This window comes from Gopherus flavomarginatus, chromosome 15 (assembly GCF_025201925.1).
Source record: "Gopherus flavomarginatus isolate rGopFla2 chromosome 15, rGopFla2.mat.asm, whole genome shotgun sequence".
Taxonomy (NCBI): domain Eukaryota; kingdom Metazoa; phylum Chordata; order Testudines; family Testudinidae; genus Gopherus; species Gopherus flavomarginatus.
Genome location: NC_066631.1, coordinates 26,878,715 through 26,902,941, shown reverse-complemented (window position 1 = coordinate 26,902,941; position 24,227 = coordinate 26,878,715). Strand labels below are relative to the sequence as shown.

At 40.3% G+C, this 24,227-nt stretch overlaps 1 protein-coding gene across 1 annotated transcript; it reads left to right on the top strand.

The window, feature by feature from the left end:
* The first annotated feature begins 379 nt into the window (after positions 1-379).
* RHOF (ras homolog family member F, filopodia associated) lies at positions 380-22,933 on the top strand. The gene is made up of 5 exons (XM_050923971.1): positions 380-670; positions 2,127-2,214; positions 18,036-18,145; positions 20,203-20,337; positions 22,357-22,933. Exons 1-5 carry the CDS (start codon positions 518-520, stop codon positions 22,519-22,521), a joined length of 651 nt encoding a protein of 216 aa, XP_050779928.1. The 5' UTR covers positions 380-517; the 3' UTR covers positions 22,522-22,933.
* Positions 22,934-24,227: the final 1,294 nt, after the last annotated feature.

Sequence of the window (24,227 nt, the reverse complement as noted above, 5' to 3'; positions counted from 1 at the left end):
TCAGTGCCCACGCGGCCCCTGTGCGTGTGTGGGGGGGGTCTCAGTGCCCTAGGGCCGCTGGGTGTAGGAGGCTCGGGGGGGGGGCTGGGGTGTCTCAGTGCCCACGCGGCCCCTGTGCGTGGGGTGTCTCAGTGTCCCCATTGAAGGCTCCCGTAGCGAAGTCTGCCTACGCGCCGTGAGGCGGGAGTGGGTCTACGGGCAATGGCGCCGCCTCGGGGCGGGGGCGGGCTCCGGCTGTGCGGTGTGTGGGGCACCTCCAGGGCGCGGAGCCGGGGCTGGCGCAGGCGGCTCGAGCCGAGCCTGTTCCCCTCAGCCAATCCCCGGCGGAGCCGGGAGCCGGGCAGCTCGGCCCCTTCCCCGCCCTCCTCAGCCCGGAGCTGGCGGAGAGCAGCGACCCCTGGCCGCACAGGGAGCCGGGCTGACAGAGATGCCGCCTGCTCCCGCGGGGCTGCCGCTGCTCTAGAGCCGGGACCCCCCCCCCGCACTCCGGAGCCCGCCTGCGCCCCGCGCCCCGCAGATGGCGGTGCCGAACGGGTCCGTCCCCGCCGGGGAGAGCGAGAGCCCGCCCGCTCCCTGCGGGAAGAAGGAGCTGAAGATCGTGATCGTGGGGGATGGAGGCTGCGGGAAAACGTCTCTGCTCATGGTGTACGCGAAGGGAGCCTTCCCGGAGGTGAGTGCGGGGGCCGGACCCCCATCCCGCCCCTGCCGCAGCCCTCGCGCCCCAGCATCCCCAGGAGCCCCCCGCACCTCTCGACAAGAGGGGGCTCTGCCCACCTCCAGCAGGGCTAGCCTAGCCCTGCTCTGGGCTGGCCCTAGGGCCACCAGACAGCAAATGGGAAAAGTCCGGACGGGGTGGGGGGTAATGGGAGCCTATATAAGAAAAAACCCCAAAATCGGGACTGTCCCCTAGCTGCCCCTGAGCAGCCGGCCGGGCTTTTGCCCCCCAGGGGCTCATTTGCTGAGTGACCTGATGTTTCAGATTTGCTGTCTGGCCACCCTAGCGGAGCTCTTTCCTGGGGGCCAGAGGGATGAGGGGAAATTCCTGTCCTGGAGGAAATTCCTCACTGGCCAGAGCTGCAGGAGCGACAGCAGGTGCCAGCCCGCGCTGGGCTCCGCACTAGCCCAGCAGAGGTGCGCGCTGCTGTCGCTAGCACCAGGCTGGGAAGGTTTGTCATGGGGGGGGTGTGTGAAGGGGGTTTCCAGGAAGGGGGTGGGGGCTTTCTGGAGGCTGTTCAACTCATCGCTAAACCAAGTCGTGGCAGGATGTGCAGGCGACTGGTTTGTACCTGAGAGAAGCAACTGCCAGGCGGTGGCCGAGCTCGTCTGAGTAAATTTAAGAGTTGGTTTTAGACACTTCTCTTGCCTTTTGTGCCTTCAATTTTTTAAGTTCAAGAATGACTTTTCCTCTAGGCATTTGTAAACAGCCTTATTTCTAGAGAAGTCTCTGTATTGAAACCTGTAATGTGAAGTTTTGGTTGGGGCTTTCCAGTAACACAAAAGGTTTAGGAGGGAGAATACCAGGTATCTGGCTCAGAAACCATCTGTACCTAGAATATTGGTAGTGAGGTTCAAATAAAGCTTGAAACCTGTAACAGCTGAATCATTCCTTTCTCTTTGTATAATTGCATTTCAGAGAATTAAAACTTGTTGTTAGAGTACATACACCAAATATATGGGAACATATGGGGGGAGGGATAGCTCAGGGGTTTGAGCATTGGCCTACTAAACCCAGGGTTGTGAGTTCAATCCCTGAGGGGGCCATTAAGGGAACTGGGGTAAAAATCTGGGGATTGGTCCTGCTTGGAGCAGGGGGTTGGACTAGATGACCTCCTGAGGTCCCTTCCAACCCTAATAGTCTATGATTCTATGATAGCCTACAGGAGATGTGAGTGCTGTTCCTAGCCCTTCTGCTCTTTCCCATGTGAAAGTGGACAAGTCATTTTAACCTGTCTGCGTCACCTTCCCCATCAGTAAAATGGGGATAATATCTGTCTACCAGAGTTTCTGTAAGGCTTTATTCATTCATGCTTATAAAGTGCTTTGAGATCCCTGGAGGGAAGGGATTACTGAACTGCAAAATAGTATTATTATCTTTTAACTAGAATTGTATTTCCGTTTTTTGACAGAAATATGCACCTTCTGTATTTGAAAAGTATACGACCAGTATTACTGTTGGCAACAAAGAAGTAATTCTGAATTTGTATGACACTGCAGGTAAATCACTTTAACCAAGATGCTTACTTGAAAAATAAATAAGTAAACAAGCACAGCCAATTTTTCTGCAGCACCTTGTAAGGGATTACACAGGGGGACTGGCCTTAGGCAAGTAGGAAGCTGGCTGAAAGTTTTTTGTGGTATTAATAGCAATACAGCAGATCAATTTTTGCACTACAGAAATGATTTCGTTGAATGTGCTTTTTTATTTAATATATCAACTATTCTTTAATATTTCAGACATTTGAGGGGATGTTATTTATGTGACCACTTTTACCGGCAAAATACTAGACATTCACCAAACTAGATTGTTCTTGTTCTCTTTTGGATGTATAGTCGGCTGATATTGGAAAGATTGTAAAACCAAACAAATTTTCTTTTTGCTTTCTGTTAAGGTATTTTTATTGGTTGTGTTAAAGTTAAAACTATAAGAGGTCAAAACACACAGAACCCTTAAAGTCATGCCTATGTGACTGCCAGTGAGAAGAACGTCACTAGTCCTAATGAATTTACAGTTTTAGTCATGGGTTTGTTCTTAATAGTGAAGAAGACTATTAAGAAAGTCACCAACTAGCATGCATATCTTGAAGGTATTAAAAATCAAGTGCCCAGAAGCAAAATGTAATGTAATCAACCAGGAAAATACTTTAATCTCCCACCATGTGTGATCAAAACAGTAAAAAGGATTTTAAAAAAAGCCTGTTAGTGTTCAAAATAGAAAGCCCACAATGCTAAAAGTATGTTAAAACATTGACAGTTTTTATGGTTTCTTCCCAGGCATGAATGGAATGGTTTGTGTTCAGCTTTGTTTATTATAGTTTCTATAGCAATGACTCTCAATTATCCAACTGTGTTCCAAAAGAGAACCCTAATATTAAGATACACTGTGTCAAATTCTGCTCTGTTACACCAGTTTGAACCAGGAGCAGTTCTATTTGGTAAATCAGGTCACTGATTCAAAGCGATCTGGATTGCTTGGTAAACTGGGCGCAAGCAAACAATATGTATTTTAATATGGCTAATTGTAAACATTTAGCTCTAGGAACAAAGAATGCAGGCCACACTTACACGATAGGAGACTCTAGCCTGGGAAGCAGTGACTCTGAAAAAGATTTGGGTGTCGTGAGAAATAGTCTACTGACCATAAGCTTCCAGTGTGTCCAAAATATGACCCTGTGGCCAAAAGAGCTAATGCAGTCCTGGTGTGCATAAACAGGAAAATCTCAAGTAGGACTAGAGAGGATATTTTACCTCTGTGTTTGGCGCTGGTGCATCCGCTGCTGGAATACTGTGTCCTGTTCTGGTGTCCACAATTCAAGAAGGATGTTGATAAATTGGAGAGGGTTCAGAGAAGAGCCACAAAAATGATTAAAAGATTAGAAAACATGCCTTATAGTGATAGACCCAAAGAGCAATATATTTAGTTTAACAAAGAGAAGGTTAAAGGGTGACCTGGTTACTGTCTATAAGTATCTACATGGGCAACAAATAGTTCATAATGGGCTCTTTAATCTAGCAAAGAACTGTATAACATGATACTTTGGCTGGAAGTTGAACCTAGACAAACTCAGAGTGCAAATAAGGCGTACATTTTTAAAGGTGAGAGTAATTAACCACTAGAACAATTTACCAAAGGTTGTAGTAGGTTTACCACCACTGACAATTTTGGATTGGATGTTTTTCTAAAAGGTATGCTCTAGGAATTATTTTGGGGAAGTTCTATGGCCTGTATTATACTTGAAGTCAGCCTAGATGATCCAGTGTCCCTTCTGGTTGTGGAATCTATAAATCTATGAACGCAGTGCAGTTACTCCAAATTTACATCAGTTTAACTTACAGCTGAATTTGGCTAATTAAGCAATTTTTTAATTTTGATATTTAAAAAAATACAGTTGGCCTTTTAAATCCATTGTAGGACATCAGAGTAATCATCCTTCAGCACTATTTTTTATATTAAGTGATCTTTGCGGTGAACCTTTTATCCAGTGCAGTAGGATCTTGATAACCCACATTTTTCTAATAAATTGCCAGTATGTCTCTCTATTTTTTTGACACACTTGCTCTTGAATCCAGTGATACAGATAATCTGGATCCTACCATACACTAGTTTGGGGTTTTTTTTAGTTCAGGAAAGAACAGTGTGAAATCTACTATGCATAACCAATAGCTGGAACTTGTTAATGTAGAATTTTGGGGTGCAAATACTGTGTCACTTATTTTTTTGTAAACTTGCTGGGTCATATTGACTGTCCTCTGTCAGTGCAAGGTTTTATCTATTAGACAGTTTTCTAGTGTTTTGTCAAGTCTGATTTTAAAAGACTCAGTGATGTGTTTTCCACGACGTGTCTTGTGAGATCATTCCAGTATCTTATGGACTATGTGGCCATGCCCACAATACACTGTAGTTAAATCTTATGATTGTTGCTAGCACAGTTTCAACCATAGGTCCCAATTCTTTACTGGGATCTGCTAGTGTGGATCCTTATCCCAATATGGAGTCCCATTAAAGTCAATGGGACCTTTTTGGCTGTTTGGGTCCACACTAGCAGATCTCAAGTGTTGGATTGGGTTCACACTGTAAAGAATAGATCCTCTTAAATTCACCTTTTTTTGAAGTTGGTAGTTTACTCAGAGTAAAAGTTTATAATACGAGTACATCTTCTGAGGTCCAAACCTGCTCCAATAGGCTAAATTCCAATTGACTTCTTTGGTTGCAGGATAAGGGCCAAGTGTTCTTTCTTGTAAATCTTAATGATGCAGTACTAGAAGTGGGCTTAAGAGAGCATTTAACTGGAACAGAACACTATCAAAGGATGGGGTTTGTCATTCTGCTACATAAGTGCTGAAGAATTCATTTTCAGGACACGAGATGTTATAGGATCGATGTTCCAGTACAATGACTTTATTTCTATCATATCACATGACTTAGGTATATTAAATCACTTTGTCAGATGAATGTTGATGCACTAATGTGGCAGTTACGTATGGTAGTATTACTGAATTACTGCATTCCCATTGGTCTAGAGAAAAGCCCTAGTGGGTGCTATAGCCTAATAGAGACCAGTTTTGTCATAAAAGTAACTACACCTCTACCTCGATATAACGCTTTCCTCGGGAGCCAAAGTCTTACTGCGTTATATCGAACTTGCTTTGATCCACTGGAGTGTGCAGGCCCCCCCCACCCCCCAGGAGCACTGCTTTACCACGGTTCTATCCAAATTCATGTTATATTGGGTCGCATTATATCAGGGTAGAAGTGTATCTTAAAAGCACATTATATTGGCTGCAGTTTATTAATAAATTTCTGATTAGCTTAAATGTTTGGGGGTTTGTTTTATTTATTTTTTTTAAAGATAAGTCATGCAGCCATCTGACTAGGTGACCCTGTTTCCACTAGCATAATGGCCTACATTTCCAAAAGTATCTAATGACTTTTGATGCCTCAATTTTTCAGTACCCATCATGAGACACCTTATTGCACCAATCACTATGGATTCCTGGTCTATTACTGGGGCCCCTAGGCACTACTGTAGTACAGATAGTAGTAGTAGTACTATTACTACTACTACTAAAAAATGAAGTCTCACATGACATTATCATGAGCAAACTAGGGAAATGTGGTCTAGATAAAATTACTGTAAGGTGGGTGCAAATCTGGTTGAAAGACCCTATTCAAAGATTAGTTTTCAATGATTCACCATCGAATTGGAGGCATATCTAGTGGGATCTTGCAGCAGTCTGTCTTGGGTCCAGTACTATTCATATATTCATTCTTGACTTAGATAATGGAGTGGAGAACATGCTTATAAAATTTGCAGATGACAAGCTGGGAGGTGTTGCTAGCAGTTTGAAGGACAGGATTAGAATTCAAAATGACTTTGAGAAAATGGAGAATAGGTCTGAAATCATCAAGCTGAAATTCAATAAAGACAAATGCAAAGCATGACACCTTGGAAGGAAAAAATCACGCACAACTATCAAATGAGGAATAACCGGATAGGCAGTAATACTGCTGAAAAAGATTTGGGGGTCATAGTGGATCACAAACTGAATGAGTCTACAATGTGATGCAGTTGCAAAGAGCTAATGTTGTGCGATGTAATAACAGGAGTGTTATAAGGTAATAGTCCCAACTACTCAGCGCTGGTGAGGCGTCAGCTGGAGTACAGTGTCCAGTTCTGGGTGTCACTTTAGAAAAGATGTGGACAAATTGGAAAGAGTCCAGAGGGGAGTAACAAAAACAATAAACGTTTTAGAGAAGCTGACCTATGAGGAAAGATTTAAAAAATGGGGGATATTTAGTCTTGAGAAAAGAAGGCTATGGGGGGACCTGATAGCAGTCTTCAAATATGTTAAGGGCTGTTAAAAGAGGACAGTGATCAATTGTTCTCCATATCCGGAATGATATTAGCCCAAGAAGTGATCAGCTGAATCTGTAACAAGGGAGATTTAAGTTAGATACAGTTAGAAAGTTTTTCCTAATAAGAATAGTTAAGCACTGGAACAGGCTTACAAGGGAGATTATGGAATCCTCCTCATTGGATGTTTTTAAGAACAGGTTGGACAAACACCTGTCAGGGGTGGTTTAGGTATACTGGGTCTGGCCTCAGCACCAGGGAATGGACAAGATGACCTCTCAAGGTCCCCCTCAGCCCTACATTTTTATGATTCAGGGGCCTAATTTTCAAAGAGAAGATGCTCTGTATATCTTCAGCATGCTAAGGTATCTCAAGTTGGGCATCCAAAATCACTGGTCACTTTTGCAAATGTAGTCCACTATATTTTACAGTGTCCAGAGCCAATGAAGTTATTCAGTTGTTTCAGATGCTGTGACCCAGGAATCTCTTAGTGCCAACTTGCAAGGGACACACGGGGTGAATAGGAACTACAGGAATCTCCTGGGTCTGATATATATATTCTGGTTTACCAAAGAGTGTCATGTGTGGTCTCAGAAAAATCCTAGTATTACAGTGGTCATCAGTATCATTGCAAAACACACATACAAATGTTGTGTAAGAAGTTACATATGTATGCTGAAAATTATGTTCTTAAGAGCTGTGCGTAGGGCCTGGTCACCAGCAATGGTGAAAAACAGGTTTTCTGTCAGACAAGATACGTTTATCTAGGTGTCTGTTTATATGTAAATTGTGTGTTGCATCATTTCCAGTGGGGCTCCTCCCACTGGTCTGAACCAAATGCTAATGAAGGATTGTGAAAACTTCAAAGAGAAAAATAACCAGAGGAAGTCAGGAGTGGGGATGGGGGATGACCTTACTTTGATGTGCCCATGAATGGTTAGCTGTAGTACATTTGGGGGACAAAGACGACATCCTGGCATCCTTCGCCTAGGAAGGACAATGAGTTTGCTTGGCGAGGGGTTGCCAGGCTTGGTTGAAAACACTGGAGAGAACTTTGGGCGAAATAAGCTTCTTTAGACAAGTGGTAAACTTGTTAGTTAAGTTTAGCCTCTAGAAAGTGTGTTGTGGTGTGTGTTTTGTTAATATATGTAACCATTTGTTTCCATTACTCTTACTCACTGTCACTTCAACCTTGTTCTTTGGTAATAAACTTATTCTTGTTTTCACTATAAATATATCCAAGTGCTGTGGTGTTAAGCAAAATAATCCTGAGCTGAATCTTACAAGCTGGTGTATACTGTTCTTTGGGAACAGCAGGCCTGGTAATTCTGTGAGTGTTCAGGGGGAAAAGAGCTGAACTCTACAGGGAATTTGGAGGTCTCCGGGCTTGGTGTGTGCCTATCACTATCCTGTATAGAGAGCGCAAGGCCTGTGGTGGCCTGGAAGGCAGTGCTCATGTTGTCAGAGCCTAGTGGTTTCAAGGAGCTGATCCACAGCATTTCCTCACACCTAGGGCAGGTGGTAGTGAGGTGCCTTGCAACGCTAGGTGTCCTGGGGAGCATCATAGATGCTTCAGATAATAGCAGCAGTTAAATTATTTTAGCTACTTATATGGCCATTGTTACAATAGTATCTGAGTTTCTCACAATTTTTAATGCACTTTTCCTCAGAACACCCCTGTGAGGCAGGGCAGTACTTCCATTTTCCCATCTGTAAAGTGGAGATAAGACACAGAGAGACTAAGGCCCGAAGATATTAGGCTCCTAACTTTCATAAATCAATAGAATTGAGGAGCCTAAGTACCTTTGTGGATCTGGGCCAAGTGACTTGCCCAAGGTCACATAGGAATTTGACCTAATTATTGGATCATGCTTTCTCTCTGACTGTCTCAAAGCCAGCTGGAAAGCCCTTTCAATTACTGATTTGACTCGCAGTAGATTGAATTAATGCCATTTGAGGTTTACATACTCAAATGTATATATTCTTGCTTTTTCCCCCTATTTAGCTCATATAGCTGTGACATAAAGAATATCAGTGAGTATTAAATTATTCTTCTGATGTCAAACCGGGGTTTGTTCAGAATATGAGTCCATGAGAAAATGGAAGTGCTGATATAAAAAAGGAATGAAGAATGAATTTTATTAATATTTAAAACATTTGAGACAAATTTTCCATTTCTATTAAAATTGTAATAAAGCAACTGGTAACTATTTTATGTTCTGTACTAATAGAAACATTTCTGAAAATGTATTACTATATTTCACATTTTTTATTGCAATAGAACATAGAAGTCCAAACAAGTTAAAGGCCCCATTGTGTATATAGTTAAAATTTTTGTCACCAGGGAAGCAGTTGAAACTTAAAGCTGAGATTGTCAACTAGTGAGTGTTGTCTCATTGCAAAAGCATAGTAAGTGTTATAAAATTAGCATGACTTATCTGAAGGCAAAATAACATTGTTTAAAATATGATTTCTGTAAAATAAACTTAACTAAAGTCATGGAAAATCTTGACCAAAAAGAATCATATAGTTACAAGTATATGGCATTTATAAGCCCAAGGTCCCCCAGATTCTTCTGTTGACAAGAAAATAACGAAGTCTGAAACCTTAATATTGCAAACTGTAATAGGATTGTAGTATGAGATTTCTGACCAGCAAAGTGAAAAGGAAGATAAACTGAGCAGTTGAAGTAATAATTTTAAACATGTTGGAGCTGTTTCATTCCCCAGTAATCTATTTAAACACAAAACAATTGAAACTGCTTCCAGTGAAACAAATCTTTGAGTCTCTAAGAAAGTTATTACATAAATATCGAGGTAGTTTTGGACATTTCTCTTTCACTCTTCATATATAAACAATAGGACATCAAGCTCCAGAAGCTATTTTGTCAAGTACAGAGTAGTGACCTATATGCAAAACTAGAAAGAAACTCTAATAAAAGAGTTTACATTTCTATAGTGCTTTTCATTCTGGAGGATCCCAGAACATTTCACAAACTATAAGTCTACAATACCACAGCAATGCAGACATCTCTAGGGTGAAGGGCTTCAACCAACTGGCACACCTGACAACAATGTCAGAGGGGAAACTTTGGCATAGGATACGGAGTCAAATCTCCATTCTCCAAGAAAGTGCTGTTGGGTCTTCAGTATCCACACGGAGCAAACAGGACTTCAGAGTTGTTTAAGGTCTTGTCCAAGACACCCCCACATATTCAAATTTATATAACTCAATGTATTACCTCAGTAGGATGAAGAAATGAGTTGGCTCTGCCATGTGTTAAACCTGTAGTTTCAAGGACTCTATTTCAAACCTGACATCTAGGTCTCTAAGCCATTCCCTTGAGGACATGAACAAGGAGACTATGAAGAAATATTAAAAATAAAAACGGAGAATTTTAATATTTCACAGGTTTAATTCAAGTTGGGGAAAAGTTTCATTATATATGATCAGTTTAGCAACAACTGGAAATCATGAATTAGAATAAAAGTAGATAGAATAAGAATTTTTCACAGTAGATCTTTTGTATTATTGTGTGCTACTTTCTCTATAATCTTCCTTATCGGAAACATCTCTTGCTGTAGCAGGAAGTTGGTGGTCTGTGTGCTGCAACCCACAAAGAGTTTGCAATATATTGTTTTGCCTGCAAATACATGTTGCATCTGCTTATTCAATTAAAATGCCTCATTGTTAAAGTGAAGTAAAGGAATTGAGAGGTAAATTAACTCCTTTCATTTAGCATGTAAAGAATTACAATTCACTGGTGGTGATGCTTTATGTTGTAATTCAGGAGATGTGGGTTTAATTTCTGGTGCTGGTTTCTCCCTCCACTGCCATCTCAGGAGGATAGGTAAGTGCGTATTCTGCTCCGGAGGGACTCATGGGAGGGGAGGTAATGCCTTTTGTCACACACACTGCTCACTGTGACTGATTAAAAAGTAACATTGACAATCTCTAGCTAGAGTCCTTCCAGTCCTACGTGACCACAAAGATGGTTGCCACTAAGATCCAAAACCTTTTGATGAGGAGTTTAGAAAAGTGTGTGTATGATCCAAGAACCTCTTAATGGCAACTGGAAACAGGGTTACAAGAGTATCTTGATTCTGGCATGTACATTCTAGTTTATCAGAGAATGTAATGTCAGATCTTAAATGAATAGCAGGGTCACACTGGTCATCAATATTGTGAAAGATATGTACAGATGCTATGTAAGGAGTTACGTATATATACTGAAAATATGTTTTTAATGTCTGTATCAAGGCAGAAGTGAAAACAGAGTTTCCTCCGGACAGGAGGTAAGAAATGTGTCTGTCAGGATGTAAATTAAACATTGTAAGCTAACACAATGGATGCCAATTTACAAACAAAGTCAAGTTAGCAAGGAGATCTGAAGTCAACAGAGAAGCAGCACACAGGAAAAATAAGTCTCGGGTGGTTATCCTGGCCAGTGTACAAAGCCAATGAACTTCGGGGCATATTTGAGGCAAAGACAACACCCCATTATCTACACCTAGGAAGTAAATGAGCTGTGCATTTACATTCATGAACATGGGATCTCAGCCAATCTTGGTTGAAGATGCTGTAAAATATTTTGGGAGTGAGAAACATAGCTGTCAGATGAATGTCCTTTCTAATGAAGTTTAGTCTCTAGAAAGGATGTTATGATTTTGTTTTATATGTAACCATTTGTTTCCAGTATCCTTACTCATTATCTCCTGAATCTTTAGTCTTTAATAATAAAAACAAAAGAGAGTTTTTATCATCGGTATAAAATGGTGTGATCCTGAGCTGGATCATACAAGCTGGTGTGTATATTGTTCCTTTGGAATAGTGAACTTGGTAGTTCTGTGAGTAACCAGTGTCAGGGGCTGGCTATCACAGGGGAATGCTTCAAAGGGCCTGCAGGGCACATATTGTTACTCTGTAAGACAGAGTAAAGGGTCGGACTGCACAGAGGAGATTGTTTGAGTGGGTCACAGTCTGGTGGAGTTAGGGAGCTGACATCCAGCCAAGCACAAGTAAGACTCCCTCATGCTGGAGTGCGGGGTAACAAGGTGACTCACAGGGCCCTCCTGGGAAAAAATGTAAGGCTGTAAATATGGTGTCATATTTAATTTTTTATTCATTTCTGCCAGGAAGAAAGTAAGTTTCCCCAAGTTTTCTAAACTGAGTTCTGAAAGTATAGCCTTAGCTAACATACCACAGACTAAACAAAAGATAATTCAGAATTTTTCTTTAACTATAGGGGTTCTCAGTTATATAATTGAAATGTTCATTTTAATAGGAAATATACCTAATTTGAGGCAGCATGTTGGCATGACCTGTGAAGTGGTATACAGGATCTTAACTCCATGAAGATAATCCACTTTCCAGCCTAGCAGCTGGTGGCAGTTGATAGTGCTACGAAGGGCATGTCTACTTTGCATTCGGAGGTGAGACTGCAGCTCAGATAGGCATATCTGTACCAGCTTTAATCTAGCGACCACAGCTAAATATAGCAGTGAAGACATGGTGGCATGTGCTTGCAATGCAAGTGTGTACCCAGAGTCCCAGGTGAGCTTGTACAGCCCATGCAGCCCCATCTTCACTGATATTTTTAGTCATGCTAGCTAAATTAAAGCTAGTACATTTGTGGCTACCCATGCTGCAGTCCCATCTTCAACTGCCATGTAGGCCAGGGGTCGGCCACCTTTCAGAAGTGCTGTGCCGAGTCTTCATTTATTCACTCTAATTTAAGGTTTTGCGTGCCAGTAATACATTAACGTTTTTAGAAGGTCTTTCTATAAGTTTATAATATATAACTAAACTATTGTTGTAAGTAAAGTAAATAAGGTTTTTAAAATGTTTAAGAAGCTTAATTTAAAATTAAATTAAAATGCGGAGCCCCCCGGAGCAGTGCCCAGGACCAGGACAGTGTGAGTGCCACTGAAAATCAGCTTGTGTGCCGCCTTTGATACGCATGCCATAGGCTGCCTACCCAGAGAGAGGAGCACTCTTGCTGGTCAGTTTGTAGGATGCCACTGACATTTAGTTTTAAATAAATACTTTTCCCTTCTCTGTCAATTGTAGTCCCATGGGACCTTTTCTATCCAGAGAATATATTCTAGAAGTAAATAATTAAAATATTTGGAAAAATCTAAAAATAAGTGTAAAGTCCATTATACTGATGGCTTGCATTTTTTCAACATTATGACGACGTACACAGGCAATACATTTAAAACTGATAAACAGAAATATTTTATCAGACAATATATAATTAATTCATAAAACTCACTGCCACAAGAAATAAATGGAGAAATGATCTTAGATTAAAAGATAATCCTATTTATTTAAATAAGTTACAGTAACACCAGCTAGGATTATAATTTATAAGAGATATAAACTTTCATACTTCAGAACAGAATCTAGACATGAATTGACAGGGGTTAGGAAGAAACATCTTTTGTGGGTAGGCTATTGTATAATTGTCTGTTACAGGAGTTTAATGCCTTCCTTTAAAGTCATGTTCTGAGACCTGGTCTAAGAATTCTTAAGTCCTCTTTGCATGGTCAGCATGTTATAGAATAAAGAAATAGTTCATTTGTAGGAACCTACTGAATAACTACAACAAAGCACAATGGTCATTAAGCTGATTGAAAGTATCATGATATATTCCTAAGGATCTTGGATGCATGAGAGAATTTTAATTATGTCCCCGTGCAGGGTGGGTATTATATGGAAGCAATTCAAGCTGCTTAGGGCCTCATTCAGGCTGAGAAACTCAAACTAGCCCAATTTTCCCTTCTGGCAGTGAGACTGGAGAGAGTGCAACTCCTGGCCTAATTTCCTCTTCTCTTCCTGTCCCCCATCAGACTGAAGCCCCACCTGTTCTTAAGGCCAAGTTGTGACAGCATGGTCTAGTTGCCATTTCAGGTGAAGGAGCGAGCATATGGTCTTTGGCAAGGAATTAAGCATCTCATGTGAAATTAGCTGTACCAAGTGAAGAGCTGTGCAGGCAGCTTGTTAAAGGCACACAGATGCAGGGAATTAATGCTAAATAGCAATTCTTTTACAATGCTGTGGGAAGAGAAAGATTGAAAATTTTGAAAGAAAAAAAATCTTAATGAAATTTTCATACACCAATTTTGACAACACAACAGAGAGAGAATTAAAACTGAGACCGAACACTAGTAATCAAAAGGTTTTGTGAGAGCTCAGTGGCCCCTTCTGTTCAGTCCTGCAACTTTTGTTTTATCTCATCTTGCAGAATTTTTGCTTTAAAGCCACAGTGAAGAAAAGTTCTGACCACAGCCTGAGTAACCTTACTGAGAAAAGGGTGTTCTCACACCCCTGTCCTTGCATGTCATCATCCTGATGCAATGGTGAAAGCTGTGAAAGGGCAACTCTTTGAAAAGGTTTTGGATTGTGTGTGGCTGGATGATGAGAATTTGATGCATCTGCCATTTTGACAATTCTTATCACTGTGTTTGAGGGCAAGAAGAAAGGCATGTATAGCTTAGTTTTTGGATCTAACTGGACCCAGATTAATTAAGGCACCATGGTCTGGTCTCTCAAAATGTTATGTAGTGTAATAGCTTCCTGTCAAACCTGGGGCATTGCAAACAGGTTGAAATTTACAATCATCTGATTGGTTTGAGTAGCAGCTGTGTTAGTCTGTATCTGCAAAAAGAACAGGGGTACTTGTGGCACCTTAGAGACTAACAAATTTGTTTGAGCATAAGCGTTCGTAGGCCTAAAGAGATTTTACTCCACTTCCTAGAAGACAGTTGTCCATATTTTATAGACCACCACCACCACCACAACTGACATTTAATTAGCCCTTCTCTTGACCATCTCAGTAGGAGGACCAAGGAATGAAAGGGGATTGACTAGGAAAATAGAATCTGCCATCCAGAGTTAGATGAAGCAAATTGGTTTAGTTCAATGTCCTTTTCCTGTTCCTAAAATGTCAGGTTTTGTTTGTTTGTTTTGGTTAATTAACATTTCCATAATATTTAAAAAATGTTATTCAGGATGCAAAGTCATATTGTTGTCTGACAAAAGCTTTCAAACATGGAATTACGGGGCCTTGCAGCACCAAGGGATCTGATGATGTAATCACTAAACCAAGGTATCTCAATGAGTGATGCCAGGGAGGTGTTGGCATGGATCCTTTCTGCAGCCAGCTTTCAGGTTGCTGCCTTCAACCTGCTGCACACACAGGATCTTTCCTGAGCCTGATCCCCTGTGCCTCCTGACATTTCTTTTGATTGGTCACTCTGGGTAATATGGTGCCCTCTATTAGCTAGATATTGATTTGGGTTGCTGCCCCACCCAGAGGGCTGTGTGGCCCAACCCTTTCCCTCACCCTTGTGCTGGGGATGGAAGTCAGCCAGCAGCTTAGTTACAATATGCCCATCTCTGACCTCCTCCTCCAACTTCTTTATGGCAATTAAACGCTAAAATGTTTGGGATATGTGTATACTCTACTCATAGGGTGTGATTACAGCTTGAGTAGACATACCTAAGCTAAACCTGTACAAGCCCACTGAGAACCCTGGGTAATTGTTTACAGGGCTACTCTGTGCTGAAGCACACACTGCTACAGCTTCAACCTAGAGCTCTCTCGGGTATGTCTACTCAAACTGCAATCGCATCCTGCAAATACAGTATAAACAAACCCTTAGTTCCATCATTCCTTCTTTCACACAGGTTTTGTTATTTTGCTTTTTACAAAAAAGAGAAAGCACAAGAGCTCAGACAATAGGATTTCACATACGGGCAAACATTTCCTATTGCACTATACTATGTATACCTCTACCACAACATAAGTGCTAAAGTATCTATAGTTGCAATACAGAGAACTTGAAAGTGTCTGCCTTCCAATGTTGTTTAAGAAGATCAGTTTCAGCCTGCTAAAGTTATAATACAGCTATTTTTAAGAACAACTCTGTAGCTGTTAATTTTGGCAGAGTTGAAGAGAAACAAATAAGCAGTCTCTGGAATCAGAGCATGTTATATTTCCATAAACCATGTCCTTTCTAGCCTTCCTATTATGGTGTACGTATTTTAGCTTTTGCTATGCTCTGTATTTGCCATTCCTAAGGTGTATGAAATACGTAAGAAAAAACATGTTATGCCTGCGTAAATGTAGATTTCCTCATGTCTTTATCTGATTATCTTAGTCTACAATTAAAAATAAATACCTGGTTCATCTCAACCCACCCTCAACTTTGACTGTGAAGATGAAGCCATGTGATGTCACATCTGTCTGTTCTGTTTCTCATTATGGCACATCAGTTTCATTTACACCATCAAAAGCAGCTCTTTTGAGATCCCTGGCTTGTTCATGTTTTTGCTTTATTCCAACTTGGGCCAGGTCATCATGACTTTGTAAAGTGGAACATCCATCAATCTGCTTCACCAGTCACAAGTGTTATGGCAAAGTAGCTGCAAATGAGTTGAGAAGCTGGAGTGGTTACTGTGGGTAATTTTATAACTGACTGCTAGAGGATAGCTTGATTTCATAAAGTTGCCTTTGTAGAGGCTAAGAGTAATAAACGTGAGTGAAAAAAGCACGTGTACAAACACACACATCCCAGCCATATTGCTTTACAACTAATTTCCTTCTCATTTTTTTTCTCCTGAAATTTAATACAACTTCAGATGATCACCTAAGCAAAGCATTACATTACCAAAAAAAAAAAAAAAAAAAAGTAGTGCAAACAAGTAGGTGGATTTCAGAAAATGAGAAGGATTAGAAACACAGTTGTTGCATGTTATATAAACACTGCAGAACACAATAAATTCCTTTATTGTCTTATTCTGGGATTAAAAGTTTAAGGGCCCAATTCTGCACTGTTTTGGAGTGTCTCCTTTGAAATATTAAATGCTCTTAACTCCACTGAAATGAAGGGCTCTTGGTACTATGTAAGAATTGGGTCCTAACGCACCACCATCTCTTTATGCAAATAGTTGGGAATCCTGTTACCAGCAGGGGTTAAATATTCAGGTGAAAGATTTGAATGTTCTGTAGCGATATTGTTCTTTCTGTATCCATGCCCTTCTTGATAGCACCATACTTTGGAGTCAAGCATTTTGAGTACAGTAAGAAGTGCAGGGCTTTGTGTTGAATGCCATGATACAACAGCTGTATATTAGAAAGTATGTTGAGATAATGGTTAGCAGAGAGGTACGCTATACGTAATGCTGATGCAAAGATTTTATTTGTGATCTCCTTTGGGCAGGAATTGCCTCTGTGGTTCTGTATAGTATCAGGCACACATGGTGCTCAGTAAATATATGAAAATAATAATGCAAAAAGGACTGGCATCCCTGACTCACTTCTTGGAAACTCAAACTTCCTTCTGACATACCTGACACATGGGACAGCACTCAAGCGGTCATCAAAGTCTTCACTGTCTTCTTAAACATCTGCTGGTGCCTTCTGGAAAACTTTGAAAAACATCCTATTGAAATATTGGCCTTTGATGAAACAGGATCTTTGATTTCTTAGTTCAAGTGTCTCTGGTGCTGATTGGCCACCTCCAGACGTTTGCTCAGTGTGACATCACAGTGCTCTGTTTGAACGTGACTGGTATGTCATAAATACAGGGAAATAAGCAGACCAGCTTTCTCATGTGAATAGTAAAATGAATTCCCCACGTCAAATTATTCTTAAAAGGAAATTTTTACAAACATTGCCAGACGACATCAGCAGCTCTGAAGGCCCATTTGAGAGATCGTTAAGACCTGGCTCATGTTGCTGTGTATCTTGTAAAATCGTCTAGCAGCTGGTAGTAGCACTCTTCAGAATAGGGCATGCTGCACGATGTAGCTTTGTGAGGCTATGTGCTCACTAATGGATCACAATCCATCTGAGGGTGGCAGTTGTCATGCTCATTACCTCTCTCCGTTCACTGATGTCAGCAAGAGAGGAGAATTTTGTTATTTAAGCCTTTTTATTACACTGCATTCACATCTGGCAAAAAGTAGGCATGTTTCCTGCCCATTGAACCCTGTACGTCAATAAGACCCTTGCCAATTCTACAGTTTTTAAATCAGTAATAAGCTACCAGTCTAGACTCATGCATTTGTCTCTCTGCTAGTGAATGACAATCCAGCCTTCATGTTTCAGATCCTGCACCATATGGATTTGTGTCCTGCTTAGTATCAACTTGCAAAATATTGAATATTTAGACAAAAAAATCCTTTTTTGCTTCATACTGAGATTTCACAAGGACTTAATTTTTATAGACTTTTTACTATCAAGTTGGTGCTCTTAAACATATCTTATACATTTTCAAACAAGGAACTCTTCCTATTAAGGTCAATGATCTATTTAAAATGTTTACAATCTATGGAATTACTGTTTTTAAGACAAGACATATGGGAATGCATTTTAAAATATCTGTATTGTAATATTGTATAGAATGAGATTTCTTTTATCCAAAGCATTATCACTTTTTCCACCCCATGTTTCAGGGCAGGAGGATTATGATAGACTACGACCACTTTCATACCAGAATACAAACATGGTCTTAATTTGTTATGATGTTATGAACCCTACTAGCTATGATAACGTTTTAATTAAGGTAAGAGACTTCATAATTACTTGGCTCATTCATGTTCAATTTACTATGCTATATGGATGTCAATTACTGATTTGTAACAATGCTTTTGGCAGCCCCACTCCTTAAGATTGTAACTAATAAATGCACTGTTCATTTATCACCATACATCTAGCAATGAGCCTGAGACATAGTGCTGAGATCTGGATAAGAGTTTCTCCAACATTTATGGATGTTCAGATTTTGGGATTGGGTTTCTGGCCCTCCTGGTTTCTCTATAGTTTTTATATTGTATTGAAACTAAAAGAGCAAAATCTAATTCTCCAGGAGTACCTCATATAAAGCTTGTCTTCTCTCCCTCTCTTTTTATTCATATATTTTTGTTCTATTGTTATTTGCCCCAAAGAACTCTTACACCTGGCTTTTAACAACAAGTAATCCTATTTGTGACTCCCTGCTGCAAGGTTGTCTGGGACCCCAGATCCAGAAGGCAGAAAGTTCCATGTCAATCCCCTTGCTCGAGTTACTAAGAGAAATTTTTTTACTATAACTTAATTTCAGTTCTGTGATTGATTACAGATCTTTAGGCTGAAACATCTAAAGGGAGACGATTGCACACTTACAAAATGTGACCTGCAGCACCTGAAAGTGGTTGTACTCTTATGGAGAATGTTGGCTGGATCATAAATCTTTTTGTTAGTTAATAGCCACAGTTCCACCACTGCCTTAAAAAGAAATCGTATTTTTTTAACAGAATTTGTGTTAAAAAAAAAAAAAGTGTTCCACACTCTTGGTTTTCATTCTATTCTCTTCATCAACGCTGTTGGTGTGTGCAGCTATTCTTGCTGCCACAGTCTGTATAAATTAGAACAAAATTCTTATTTTTAAGATGGTATTAAACATTGAAGAGTAAAGCGCAAAAAAAAAAACAAAAAACAAAAACCACCTCTCAGTATAATAGCTGTCAGTGTCCCTCTAATCTCTCTAAGTAGCATATACTCCATCTGTTTCAGAATATACGATGAGCTAGCCCTTCACTCTTTTAAACGGTTTGAAATTTTTTAGTCTGTTTTCTAAGCAATTCTGAAATCAACAGTGAGATAACATTAGTTTTGAGTGTAATGGAGGTGAATTTGATTCTCAAGTTAGTGATGTATGGTATTGGGTACAGGGGAGACAGAGGTAGGTACCTCTTTATATCTTTGAATTTAGTATTTCTGCTCAGTCTTTGTGATGCTCCAAAGTGAAAGCTTAAGACTAAAAGCAGATAAATGAAACAAAGTGCGACTGGTCTGGATTCTGATCTTGTACCTGACTTTAGAGGATTCATTCTGGATTTACACTAGTCTGAGTGAGCTCTTTGGGGGCAGGGACCATATCTTACCTATATGATTGTACAGTACCTGATGTTGATTGGGGCTTTTAGGTGCTTTCATTATATAAATAATAAAATCTGTCTAGATGCGGCAGCTGCTCAGCTCTCAAAAAAATTACTTCAATTGGCTATTTTATTGAAAGCGTGCTCGTTATGGGGCTAATCCTGCTTTCTTGAAGTCAGTAGCAATATTTCATTGCCCAGGATAGAAATTTTGGGTGTGCAAGGAATGCAAGTTCATGTCCTAAAGAAACTACCAGCTTTTCCAAACTATCTCAATCTTCACTCCTGTCCTAAGGCACAATGTAGGAGATAGCAGTGGTTTTCAACCTATTTACCACTGTGTTCTGTGGGCCACATCCACTACTACCTGTATGACCTAGAGGATGTCACATGGGCTGCAGCTGTGTGCTGACGGGGCTTGAGAACCACTGAGATATAGGAAGGCCCATGCAGAGTTAGCCCTCCATGAGCAGAGCACAATTTACTTCTGAATACTTTAAGGAAAGGAGGGGCCCCAGATATTTACAGGTCAGGTTGCAGTATATCTATAAATACTCATTTAAACAAAGAATATCCTACCCTGTTCCTAACACTGGATATGTTCTACAATTTTGTTGAAAACGGAATGCTGATTTTGTTCCTAGGCAGTGTCATTTGGATTTTTTTTAAAAGCTTACCTAAATGTTTCATTTTCCACCATCAGTGGTATCCTGAAGTAAGTCACTTCTGCCGGGGAGTTCCTCTAATACTCATCGGCTGCAAAACAGACCTTCGAAAGGACAAAGAACATTTACGTAAGCTCATGTCTTCTGAGCAGGAACCAATCACATATAACCAGGTAAAGATGATTGCATTTAAGAGTTCTGTCCTTTGCACGAGCAATAGGCACATTTCCTGTAATATGGTATTATTACTCAGGAATAGTAAGCACTGCCATGAACATCTTGACACAAAAAGGAGCATCTCACCTCAAAGGTTACTGTTGCTTATTGATGCAAAATTTACCATTCAAGCACCACTTTACAAACATTAACCAAGCCTCACAACACGCCATGTTATGTAGGCAAGTATTGCTATCCCCACTTTACAAATGGGGATGATTAGTCAGTGCTGGAATGACTTGTTCCTTGTTGCACAGGAAGCTTCCACAGAAATCAAACTAGAACCTAGGTCTGCTGCCTCCCTGTTCTTTCCTATAACATATGGTCATCCCACCTGTTACAGGTCACTAAGACAGCAGCAAAATTTAAGTATTCTGTATACAAGCTTGGGCAACAGCTTGACATGTACCAGAATTTTGCAATATTAAAAAAGGAACTATTGCTGCATCAGTGTCAGAAATTACTGTGTTATTTCCAGTCAGTCAGAAACGAAAATATTTATCACCTTGTGAAATTCTGCATACTGCCTCCATTGCACTTAGCGACTCTCTTCACCAATGTCAGGCATTGGATATTTTATTTAGGTCAGCTCAGGTGCTGCCAGGAGCCTGATACTGTTATTCCAAGAAATTGTGGACATTTATGAAAGCTCCTTTCTAAGAAAAATCTAATCAGTATGGCTTAAAAGGACTGAGGGCTGGTCTGCACTCCAGGGAGATAGATGCTCCTGCAATCGATGCAGCAGGGGTCAATTTAGCAGAATGCAGAGCGCTCTCTGGTTGACCCGGTACTCCAACTCCTCAAGAAGATTAAAGTAAGTCGATGGGAGAGCGTCTCCCGTCAATGCAGCGCAGTGAAGACACTGGGATAAGTCAGCCTAAGCTATGTTGACTCCAGCTACATTATTCACGTAGCTGGAGTAGCGTAACTTAGGTCAACTTACCCTGATAGTGAAGGCAAGCCCCTAGTTCAAACTTTTCAGACCCTTTACAACAATGTGGCAAACTAAAACTTTCCTACAGGAGAGATCTTCCTTCAGCTCAAGATATGGAACTGCTGCTTTGGTCCCTAAATACCTTGGCTTCAGTCCCAGCTTTGAGTGGATTCTTCACAGGCTCCTCTGACATACGTAGATACAGTATACATTTCCAGATAGAGGTCAGTCACCAAATGGATAACAGGCATATACCATCAGTTTGAATTGTAGCAATGTAAATAATATACAGAATTCTTATGGCTATCAGTTATTAAGAAGCTTCTTTTGGGAGCAGTGTGCTTCAGGATTTCTTGTCTCTTATGCTCCATTTCCTCCTCCTTATTGAATACCTACCTAAAACTGACCCAATTCTTCCGGTTGAGTCATCTTCTGAAACTCATCCACTCTGTTCCTGGCTCAAGCAGAAGGGGCCACTCATGCAACACGAGATATTTCTAATGCTAAGAACTGAGTTTGGGATTCAAACACTGATCCCTCTACCTCTGGAGCCTGCTGACATCTGAAAATGGAGAAATTTTATGTAAAATTGTGGTTGGGGTCAATTTGATTGTACTGTAGGCCCAATTTTCAAATATGGGTCCTGACAGACTGGATACACACCTTATTGCTAACTTGAGCATTCAAGTTTGGGTTTTTGAGGTTCTGTTTAGAGCCTAAACTTTAAAAAAGTTGGGCTTTAACACACAAGGTAGGCAAAGCCTACACCAAGGAGTCTCTACTGCATTGCACTTCCAAGCTGGCTTTTAGATTAAACTTTTAAAAATCAGTAAAGTTGTTCTATAAGTGGAGCCTATTAATTTATCATTAAGTGTGTGTTTTACGGTAGCGGTTAGGACCAATACCACTTATTCCTTAACTCTACAAACAAAAGCATCTGCCTTCTTTTGCCTGACCCCATTGTATAAAGATCTCTTCAGAATTATTCACTTCTCACTGTAAGTCCAAGAACACTTATGTTTGGTACCTTCCTTTCTCCTAGGGTGAAGCAGCTTGTCAGCAGATGAAGGCACAAGCCTATTTGGAGTGCTCAGCCAAGTGTCGAGAAAACATAGAGGATATTTTTAAAGAAGCAACAAACATTGCATTGAATGCCATGAAAAAAGCTAAGCGCCGAAAAAAGAGGAAACGGTGTTCAATATTATGATGATCCAGACCACTGGGACTATAGAAGAGCTTGTTAAAATCTTGATACGTTTATTACCAATAGTTTATTTTTATAATTTGTCTTTTTCAGTACATTTTTATTCCTACTTTGATTTTTAAAATTTGATTTTGTAATAGTGTGCTTTTTGTTGTACCTCAGATGAAGATTTCAAAGTGCTTTATCAATATTAGTTTGTGGTAGATGGCTACGTATATCTGGATTTTGTTCCTGACCATAAATGACTTAGCCAGGTTCCAAATCCACTCTCTTTTATTTATACACTGACAGTGACTGGCAGTCTTTATTACTCATAGTTTTATTCTAGCACACAGGTGCTGGTAGTTCTGGCTCTGATTTATTGGTCTTTTTCACTGCTGAATTAACATGGAAAGGCTAGAAATGGCTACTTCTCTCAAAGGAAGAATGAAGTTCAATCAGAGCAGACTGTCAGATTCAGAGAGGATAAAAATCGAAGTTCTATATTGATGAGTTCTAATTAGAATTAAAAAGCAACGGCTCTGTTAACCATTCTTCTCAGAGTAACCTCAAGCAACTGCCCCAAACTATGTACTATTCTGCTGCACCTTTATTAGAATGTGCACATCATAAAGCAGCTGTTTGGAAATAGATTGTGTGGTCTCTCCAGATTGGATTTATGATAACAGAAAATGTTTTACATCCTTCATTATAGTCTACTCAGAAAGCCAGTCAGCGCAGATATGATGCATCTTGCTAAATGCTTTACCTCTGGCAGTAACAGCAGCCACTATTTTGATACCCAGAGAGAGGATCTAATGTGCAATATAAGCAAACCTTACTTTAAAATAAACAAAAGTGCAATTTATTCAACACCGTGTGCTTGTATGATGTGTGGCAAACTGAGCTATGCTACTTACATCTGTATTAAGAATTACATGGTGAAATCATCCCTGCTGCCCCACAATGACTATTTTACCTTCAAGGACAATGCATGCAGGTGTCCTAGTTGCTTCCCATTTAAGTGAGAGGAACCATCCCATTCAAATTAGTACCTGCACTCCAAGACTTTAAAGTCATGAGAAATTTCTCTGTACATGAGGTTACTACAGCTGAAGATCTTTTTCACAATAATGTTGCATTACAGAAATGGCATATTTTAAAACGATATTTTGCAGCAGAGGTGTTTTTTCTGAAATATGCCATGGTTTGGGCTGTAATAGCAGTCCATCCTAGGGGAGAGCAGGTTGTGTTCAGAGCATGTCAGCCAAGTTATTTCTCTGAGAGGCTTCCATTTGCGGTTTTTGCCAGGATTCCTGCTAACAGCCTGAAAAGTTCTGAAGATCAGGTTATTAGGTTAGAAATAGTACGTTTCCAGTCTTATCTTCATTTGGTTGTGAATACAGCTGATAGAAAAATCCACCTTGAAATGATCTATTTCCTTTGTGTTGTATGCCCGTGGGATGCAGAGGTTTTGTTAACTTGGAACTGACCCCAAAATAAGCGTGCAAAAAATGCAAGGACCATTAAGATCTATGGAGGCCTTCACGTACCTCCAAGCTTAAAATGGAATAATTTGTAAATCCAAAACAAGCTTTGGACATTCTACGTATCTCCAGAGGCAGTATGCTCAGACTAAACATGGAGGGAAAGAGGGAAAACCTTCACTGCTCTATAGAGAAAGCTCTGATTCAGGAGCTACGCAGCCCTCATTAGGTGGAAAAACATAG